We start from the raw sequence: 10,317 nt of genomic DNA, 5'->3' as shown, positions 1-10,317 counted from the left end.
AACACGAACTTATATTGTGAAACGTGAAAATAAATTGAAACATTTTAGAGTGGGAAGCATTTTAAACACAAAAACAAACCCTAACGTCTTGAACCTCTCCTTATTGAGGCGCTGCTTGGTTTCATTGAGAGAAGTCATCTTCTTGTCCTTTCAAAAGTAATGCCCATTGTCTGGATTTGATCTTCGGTGAGTTTTCGTTTTTCTATTTTGCAAAGTTTTTTTTTCATGTTTTGTTGAATACTGTTTTGCAATAATTTGACACTTATAGAGTCACGATCTTCTCCCTTTCCTAACCCTATTTCCTTCAATCGTGACGCACAAAGGAAATTTCCTCCACCGCCCTCACATTGGCGCCGCCCAGCATCAGGTCTTGCAACGCTGCCGCAGCCTGGAGAAGATCATGCCCGAGAAGCAGACCCGTGTCGGTCAGGGCACCCGTTTCAAGGCCTTTGTTGTTGTCGGCGACAACAACAGCCATGTCGGCCTTGGCGTCAAGTGTAGCAAGGAGGTCACCACCGCCATTCGCGGCGCTGTCATCCTCGCTAAGCTCTTCATCATCCCCGTCAAGAGAGCCCCACACCGTTCCCAACACCGTTGCGCGTCATCGCCGTTGCGCGTCGCCGGCGCTGCGTGTTGCCGTCGCTATGCACCGCGGCGCAGTTCTTCTGGGCACCAACGCCGATTCATAAAACATAAGAGGAATGGAAGCTCCTTCTCTCTCCTGATCAGTTTCAGATCCTTTGCCAGAAAATGATTGCGTTTAAGGTCTCAATCTCATTATTTCATCATTTTTCATATGCAGCTTGCAAGGCTAGAGGCGCCGACTTTACGGTTCATTTCAAGGTGTTGCTTTTAAGGTGTTGCTTGCAATCTCAGTCTGGAAGAAACGCATCTTGGCGTGCTTGCAATCTCAGTCTGAAGATCTGATGGAAGCACTCATGAATAAGGGAGTTCATTTGTCTCCTACAACGTGAGTGGAAGACTTTATTTTTTGCAAATTTTTAGTTTATGATATTTACTGTTTACCCATATGTGACTAATATGTTTAAAATATTTGTTTACTGACGACGATATAGATTTGAAGTGGGAGACTGGGTGAAGTTTAGAAGATCTATCACAACTTCAACACATGGATGGCAAGGTGCTAAACCAAAGAGTGTTGGTTTTGTGCAAAGTGTTCCAGATAGAGACAATCTCATTGTTTCATTTTGTTCTGGAGAGGTTCATGTTCTGGCAAATGAAGTTATAAAAGTCATTCCATTAGACAGGGGACAACATGTTCAACTGAAAGAAGATGTAGAAGAGCCTAGGTAACAATTTTTCTTTTGTATGTAATGGATTTATGTTATGTCTAATGTTGGGGAGTTTCTTTGATCTTTGCTAATAGCAATTCTTTTGGTTTATCACATCTTCTTTTGACAAGAACATTGGTTAAACTAAAAACTCCTCCAAATAATACTCTCTCTCTCTCACACACATAAGCATATCAGGTGAGAACTTGTATTTATTGTGAAAAATTTATTCTCTGCACCTTAATTGTATGCAGTACATTTAACTGTCAAACATGATGCATATAGCATGGTTATAAGTATTTGAATTTATATTTTGATTGAAAGTACTCAATATGCATGTTGAATATAGTTTTGCTTCAAGGGTAATAAAAGCAAATATTTATTATTGAAATGTCAGTAACATTTTATAAATATAATAATGTTTGCTGTCATTCAGGTTGATACCTCCGGTTGGTTGCAGAGGACAAAACAGGATAAAGGAGCAGCATCCTTGAGCATTATGCAATCAAGGAAGAGTCTACTCTGGGCTCATATAATTGCTTTGGTACTAGATGCGGAAGAGGTATAAGAGTTTTGGACAAGGCCAAACAACTATGATATAATTCAGGCAATTTTTTTAGCTCGTTAAATTGCAATTTCATGAAGTCTACTGTTCCAATTTCGTTCACATTTTTCTATTTATAAACACAAATTTAAACCTATTAAAATATAATTGCTCTAGTAATTCATTTGTTGGTTGGAAATGTTGAATTTGGTGCTTAGTTTTTGCTGTTTTGGTTTGAAATAATTTTCATTGATGATTCCTTAGAGTATGTGTAATGTGTTTGTTCTAATGTGAGAAACATGTGTCCCATTTCATCCCCTTCTGTTTTGTGTACCCCTCAATTAGGATGGACTTAGTGCATGAATGACTGTGAAGTATGTGTATGTGTGCAGAATATCCTCTTTTATAAGCATGACCAATCCGAAATATTTTTTCTCCTATCTCCCGTTCTAAATGCTAATTAGTAATTACATTTTGAATTGATTAGATTTTTTTGTTGAAAAAATCTGTATTGACCAGATTTTAAATGCAAGACGAAGTATGAAACATGCTGAAGTAGTTATAGCTAGCCAACAGGTGTTTTCAGACCAGCTGCAATAGATTTGGCTGCAACAAATGTTTTTAACCAGCAGATACAGATTTTTTTTACCAGCAGGTGCAGGTTTTGGATTTTAATGTTCCATGTTAAGATTATATGATTAAATTTTAATTTTAATCTAAGGAATATACAACGTTTTATGCTTCAATATCTAATATTGTATATTTTGTGTTCCTAATTATGATTTATGTTTATATTGTAGGTTTCTCATCAAGGAAGTGTGCCAACATATGAAACAAATTCTCAACGTGAAATGGGGTGTGGGTGATAGCTTAAAAGCACATTAATTAATTTGTAGTTGATTTGTGCTTCATTTTTTGAAGATAAAAACTGTGTGCTAGTTTATTTTGAGTAATTTGTAGTCTATTTCTTCTTTTAGGAGTGACTTCATGAGAATACTCCTTTATTACTATTATGCTACATTATGTTAATTTTAAGCTTCAGTACCTTATGCTAGAAATATAAATTTAGTTTATATTTATAACTTGTAAATTCATTTCTTGATTTTATTTACAAGCTTAATTAATAAAAATAAGATCTTCTAAAAACTAGTATTATATATATACATATATATATATGTATGTATATATACACAACAAATAAAAATAATAATTTATGAAAATAATAGTGGTTTAAAAACTTATTGATGTACACAATTAAGAAATAGATGTTAAAATAAAAATAACAATGATGAGGTTAAATAACCCCTTCTAAAAATATTTTATAGTAATTAATCCTCAACAATTAAGGAGTTAAAAATTGTAGACAAGTGCAGCACCATATTAGTTTTTTAAATTTTTTTTAGTATTATTAATCTTTATTATTTCAAAGAAACTTCATCTAATTGTCAAAAGTTTGGAATTAACCGGGGTTCTAGAACCCCAGGCAATCATTTGGGGTTTTTAAAACTTCTGGTAATGAACTGGGGTTTTAAAATCTTTGGTAATTAATTGGGGTTTTAAAACCTCTGGTAATTAACTGGGGCTTTAAAACCGTTGGTAATTTACTGGGGTTTTAAAACCCCCGGAAAAATGTGCATTTACCCAAGGTTCGTTAAAACCGCTGGTAACACGTTACCGACGGACAATTTGGCTGCGGAAAATGCAACCGCGGGTAACGTCATTAACGGGGGTTTTAACCTCAGGTAAATTTAAAATTAACCCCTACTAAATCCAATTTTTTTTGTAGTGAGTTGTTGGGATTAGACTTCATGTTCTCACCTTTATGTGCTCTTAATACACCCAATATAATTTCTATTACCTAATACCATTGGGTTTACATCCATTCCAATTCAATTCCTTGAGTTTAGAAATTCTAAGGATTTTAACTCAATAAATGATTCTTCTATTTATCAAAGTAGAAACCTTACATTAAGTTTAAGAACTAATTCAACTAACAAATCTAAATCTATTCCTAGTCTTTAACGTCGTTAGGTGATTTGATTCAAAACCAAATTTATAAAATATTTTTCAACCAAAATCCAAACCAAAGATCAAAGATGAGTGATCAAATTACCTTAGCATTAAGAACAAAATCAAAATCATTAACACTGAACAATAGATCATATATATATATATATATAATCAAAAGAGCTACATAAGAGTTTGATGGTTTACATTTAATCCCAAGAAAAGAAAAGGATCAGCCACTCATGACAGTGAGACCAATACAAAATACATGGAGAAAAAGTATAAGAAGAAAAGAAAATTCCTAGAACCCCCGTTTCTTGTTGGTTTGTAGACTTCTTGCAAGCTTTGTTGTCTTCACCCTGCTTTGTTCTATTCTGTTCTCCCTCTTTTTGTCCTCTTAAGTCTATATATATGTGTAGCAAAATAAAATAGAGTATGGAGGAGAAGGAGTAAATCATTTAGCCTTTTTGAAACGACTGAGTCGTTTGGAGGATTCTTCATGGCTAAATAACTTTAATGATTAAGCCCTTTTGAATTCGTTGAGCCCTTGGAAAACCAAAAATCCTTACCCCTCTAAAGCCAATCCACTAAGCTCTTCAAAACAGCTAAGCAGCTTAACTCTTGCTTCAAATCTTGCTCTTTACATCTGAAGGGCTTAGCCCTTTAGAAATGCTTCAACCCATTAGAAAGGGTTCAACCCTTTTCCAAACACCTAATTGGATTGGAGTTTTTTGAGATCCATAGTCTTCATTGAATCCTACAAGACATAAAACAAGAGAGTTTAAGTAAAATTTTTATCAACTCTTTATAAACTAACTAATTTACACAACTCTTTTGAGTTTTGTAATATTTTAGGGGTAAAACACAAATTTCTTTCAAAACTAGTTAAATAAGTGTCAAAAAATTTAAGTCATTTAGGTAAAATTGACACTTATTAGGTTGTTAACATGTTTGGTTGATGATGTTGTTGAATGATATTAATGTGGTGAAATATACATTGCATTTTTTGTTAAGTTGCTTATTTGTAAGATATTGAATCCCATGTTGAGGTGATTTGTTGTGGTGTTAAGAAGTAGACGATAGTGTATCTTGTTGTATGGTTTACATGTTGATGTTGTTGATAGTATAGTTGTTTTACTTTTATACTTGTTGTATGATTACTCTTTTGTACACTAGCTTACCCTTGCATGTTTCGTAGTTATTGGACTATGATGTTCATATTTACATGGGAGGAGAACAAGGTTGGGTTGGAGGAGTCTAGCAAGTCGAGGGTTATGTTGGATGGCAACGTAGCTTGATGTTACTTCTGTATAGTTTTGTAGAGTTGTTTAACCAGTAACCAAAGTTACATTTAAATTTTCTTTTGGATCATTGAAAACAACTTTACTTTCCTCTAGTTTTCGAAAACAACTTTACTCTCCTCTAGCTTTTTATGTACCATAGCTAAGATATGTATCTCACCCACATACCTATAGCTTATCAAATTAACAACTTAAACACCATAAATCTTTGCAACATGAGCAACTTTAATATACTGGTATCTACAATTAGCTAAGACAACTTAAAAATACTTATTACTTTACAAAAAATTTAACTTAATTACAACATATCAACATATATATATCATCTTATATCACCCCCTATACATCTTACTCATCATCAATCAACTATAAAACAACTTTGAATAATTAATTTCATCATGAACTCATGCCTTATGTAACTCACAAGGCGCCTGATGCTAGAGAACACTTTGTCTTGTCCATGCTCGACACAACACCACTTGTGACTGAGGTGATTGAGGCAGAGAGTCTCACTCACTCGCACTTGGCGCGACAACACCCTTGTTCGACCCCAATCAAGCAAAGAGCTCTCAACTTGACTCATGCTCAAAGCCACACACACTAGTGTTTGATGTGAACCCAAGCATAAGTTAGTCTCTCTACTCATGTCCGATGTCATTCCAACTCGAGGCGAGTCTCTCTCCTTCCTGACGCCACCAATCCTGCGTCCGGTGCGAGTAAGATAAAGACCTATCTTTCGAGTTACGTTCGACACCCTAAAGGTGCACCCAATGTGATATCAGATTTTGCACTTGTGTAGAACCCAAATTTGGTCATTGTGCTTGAAATTAAAAAATTTTCCAACATGTAATTCATAATACAACATATATATAACATGTACGACACAATTACATCATCAAAAACAACATGCAACAAGAATCAATCAAGAATTAAACTCAATTTCTCTAACTACACTTCAAACCATAAAGCTATCCCAACTTCTTCATTTTAATCACTCAATTCATTCTAACAACCAAAAATCAACTTATTTTGGCATCATAATCCCACCCTAAAGGTGCACCCAATGTGATATCAGATTTTGCACTTGTGTAGAACCCAAATTTGGTCATTGTGCTTGAAATTAAAAAATTTTCCAACATGTAATTCATAATACAACATATATATAACATGTACGACACAATTACATCATCAAAAACAACATGCAACAAGAATCAATCAAGAATTAAACTCAATTTCTCTTACTCCACTTCAAACCATAAAGTTATCCCAACTTCTTCATTTTAATCACTCAATTCATTCTAACAACCAAAAATCAACTTATTTTGGCATCATAACCCCACCATACAAGAATTCGAAATCACAGTTTCCCTTATCTCTCTCTAGCTTCTCTTTACAACTTTTTAAAACTTGAATTATGAAACTCTCAACTAAAAAACTTCCTTTTATACCTTCATGGGTTTATTCTACTTATCTCTGGTTTAACCTTCCAGAGATCAACTTACTCTTAGAGTCTCATGATCCCAAAGCTCTCAACAATGACTATTAATTAAATAACAAGAGTTATAAGATTGACACTGTTACAATAATCGCTTTTCATCTCCATTTTTTTTTATGATGTTACCCTTAGATCTTAAAATAATTAAAATAATATTAGAAATTAACCACTCGTGTAGCCACTAAAATCCTCAATTTTTTAACCACCTTCATTATTTAATCTCAAATTTTATTTTATTTTAAAAAAATTTAAATAAAATATAGAGGTTCAGAGTGTCACGACCTCACTAGTATAGATAAACTGAGTGAATCACAAACAACTAAATTCTTCCTAAATAACATTGAGTTAACATATGCACTTTATTTACTTAGATGGCTGAAGTGAACTACATGTTTTTTGTTTTACATTGGATTATCCAAAAACACATTTAAATATTAACTAATTTAATTTTAGATAAATTTTCATATGTTTTATTCAATGTGAGGGGAGTTGATTTTGGATCCATAATTGATTATAAGTTGAAAAATATTTTAAGTGATTTTTTGTGTTGAGTCAAAATTTTATAATGATTGATCCAAAATATTCGGTAAGTGTAATTAATCTCTTCTTGAACCCTTTGAACTTAATTTTACATATATTAGCCCCTCATCCTCTAGACGATGATTCCTTATTACTTCTTGTCATCATCTCATGAATCACATGGTGTCTTAATGCTATTAATGAGTCGTAAATCTTTGTCATTAAGGTTATTATCATAACCGGTCTATAAATCATAGACATTCATTTGATAATACTCTACAACTATAAGTGGACAGTCTTGGTTATTTAATCATAATTGGAAAGCTCAATATAAGAGATTAAATGAGTCAGATCTAAAATTTCGATATTATTCTAACACAGTATATAACCCAAGCTCAAGCGTACAACATGAAGAGCTTATGAAGCAAACGAGTTAGATGTAGGTGATCATCATTATTTCAATATGGTACACAACTCTTCACGTTTGAACATGAAGCATATTTTTACTATAAAAGTATTTAAACATAAAATATATTACTTCATGTATTAACACGTGAGTGAGACCGGGTCCAATAATCCAAATTAAATTAAGGGTTAGAAGTAAAGATTATAGACTTGTAGGTAGATGTTAATTTAATTTCGGAGACGGCTAAACAAATTAACAACCATAAGGAAATTTTTAGGGGACCTGAAAGATTATAAGTGAAACTGTTGTCTTCATGAGCCATGTTACATATATATTTCAGTCTTGATCCCCCCGAACATATTGGAATGACAAGCAAAATTAATATTTCGAGACAGTTTGGTTGAAATGTTTCATCTCAGAACATCACGTTAATTCATATTGGTAATGGTATGAATTCTGTTCAAGTACGTTCTCGTACATTACATAAATGACCAAACAAGGCTCGAAAGTCGAAACATGCTCCAACTAAACAAAACCTATCTTCATTTCCAAAATTTTAGAAGTTAGAGTAAACGAAGGAATTACAATGCAAATACGGGTAATTTGTGTAACACTTAGTTACATTAGACACATTATTTATTGATTTATTAACTTATTTTTCATTTCGAAAAAAATTAAAATTTTCACATTTATTTCTTAACTTATAAATATGAAATTTGGAGTCAAAAAAAGAAAATAAAAAAAATAACTATAAACATTATCATAAAACAAGGAAGCACCGTAGATGATTATATCACTTCTTATTACAAGCTAAATCCAATACTAACAACCCAACCCATACATTAAGTAACCCAGTTAAAACAGTACATAAGTCAAGTATAAATAAAATTGGCCTTTGAGTTTCATATATCCCTATTAGTTTTCCTAATTTTTGACATATTCGCGACAATAGGAGAACTTGATCCATGGTCTAACTGTTATCTTCGCGTATCCTAGCGTAATATGCTGCCAACGTGAAGAAATAATAGCTTTTGATCATGTTTAATTTCCTTCATAGCCTTCTTCTTTATGGTAAGTGTAAACTAATTAATAATTAAATAAATGGTAGATAATAATCGACAAAATAGTAAATTAATATTATTTTGAACTTCAATTTAAAATGAAAATTGAAAAGTGTGTATTCTCAAAAATTATAACTTAAAAACAAAACAAAACACTATAAGAAAATTGTTATATACAGACACACACTCTAAAGTGACACAACACGTGTCACTAAAAATTATTTTTACCCACAAAAAAATATAATATATGTTGATATATTATTAAAAAGTGTAAGTATAGATTATAGTGACACACAAAATATATTGTTAAATCTTATTTAAAATTAACACTAAAATTATATGTAACTATATATCAAATAAATATATACTTACATATATTATATTTATAATAATATTTTTTTGTATGTCACTATATATAACATTTCTTTTAATGAAAAGTAATATAATCAAAACGTGCATAGCTCATTATTTTCGATTATTCTAAAAATAGATCGAACCCTTGTATGGTTGGTAAGAGGTGTTCACCTACGAGAAATACCATGACTCAAAAATAACATACACTATTAGAAAAGTGTCATTTTCTTGCAAAAAAATATTCGTAAAATTTTTTTGTGAATTTTCTTGCAAAAAAAATATTCGCAGAAATTTTTTGCGAATTTTCCTACAAAAAAATATTCGCAGAAATTTTTTGCGAAAAATAATTTACAGATATTTCTTACAAATTTTGCTACAATTTTAACAATCATAGAAATTTTTTTCCATGGTAAAAATTTGCAGAAAATATTGTAAGAATCTTATTTTTTTTCTTGCAGATTTTCTTACAAAAATAAATTTGCAAGTAATGTTTACTAAATGGTAAAAAAAATTTGCAGGTAACTTTTCCTGCGGATTTTCTTGCAAATTTTAATTCGCAAGAAAAATAAAAAAAAATATTTAAATTTATAAGTTTAAAATTTTAAAAAAAATTCAAGTCCCACATTGATAGAAAATAAAGAAATTAAAGAGTATATTAGTTGAGGCAACACTTATCTTACAAGTTGATTTATATGGTTGAGTGTTAGGCTTATAATCTACCATCTTAGAATTTAAAAGATTATGTATCACATGTTGGAGGCATGGAAACAAATGCTTCAGATGAATTTATTGTGACTTTTTGAAAGTTGAAAAAATTTGCAGGAAACTTTCCTGCAAATTTTTTTTTTTTTGCAGGAAAATTTTCTGCGAATTTTAAAATTCGCAAAAAAATATTATCCATGAAAGTATTATTTACAGATAAAATTTTGCAAAAAAATTTACAGGAACAATATTTCTTACAAATTTTTATAAAAAATTTACAAAAAAAAAAGTTGCATGAAATAAGAGAGGAGAAATTTGATGAAATGTTGGATTTGGTGGCAGGTGGATAAAGCACATACCGTCATCAACCACTGCATACAGCGATATTAGCACGTTAATGAAATGTTTTTTATTTTACTAATAAAGTTTCTGTCCTATCAATGTTTTTAAATTAAACTTAACTGGGCAAGTTAACGAAATGTTAGATTTGTAAGTAAAATCTAATATAATTTGCATGCATCGTAATCGTAATTCAGATGAAAAGAACTAATATAATTTTTAAATAATTTTTTTTTCTTCCTTACAATATTGATAATAAGATTAGAATATAAGAACTTATCCATATTACTCAAATAT

At 31.4% G+C, this 10,317-nt stretch overlaps 1 protein-coding gene across 1 annotated transcript; it reads left to right on the top strand.

The window, feature by feature from the left end:
- Positions 1 to 433: 433 nt before the first annotated feature.
- On the top strand, positions 434 to 3,561 carry LOC109788290 (E3 ubiquitin-protein ligase KEG). The gene is made up of 5 exons (XM_083061170.1): positions 434 to 970; positions 1,077 to 1,310; positions 1,729 to 1,854; positions 2,356 to 2,491; positions 2,637 to 3,561. The coding sequence occupies exons 1-3, from the start codon at positions 927 to 929 to the stop codon at positions 1,784 to 1,786; spliced, it is 336 nt and encodes a 111-aa protein (XP_082917296.1). The 5' UTR covers positions 434 to 926; the 3' UTR covers positions 1,787 to 1,854; positions 2,356 to 2,491; positions 2,637 to 3,561.
- Positions 3,562 to 10,317: the final 6,756 nt, after the last annotated feature.

Source organism: Cajanus cajan, chromosome 7 (assembly GCF_000230855.2).
Source record: "Cajanus cajan strain Asha chromosome 7, NIPB_CcT2T_4, whole genome shotgun sequence".
Taxonomy (NCBI): domain Eukaryota; kingdom Viridiplantae; phylum Streptophyta; class Magnoliopsida; order Fabales; family Fabaceae; genus Cajanus; species Cajanus cajan.
The sequence above is the reverse complement of the archived record's forward strand: the minus strand, read 5'-3'. Positions and strand labels throughout refer to the sequence as shown.

Coding starts and splice junctions, on each gene's coding strand:
- LOC109788290 (XM_083061170.1), top strand. CDS start 927: ATGGAAGCACTCATGAATAAGGGAGTTCATTTGTCTCCTACAAC. Junction 971..1,076: donor GTTCATTTGTCTCCTACAAC/GTGAGTGGAAGA, acceptor ACGACGATATAG/ATTTGAAGTGGGAGACTGGG. Junction 1,311..1,728: donor GAAGATGTAGAAGAGCCTAG/GTAACAATTTTT, acceptor GCTGTCATTCAG/GTTGATACCTCCGGTTGGTT.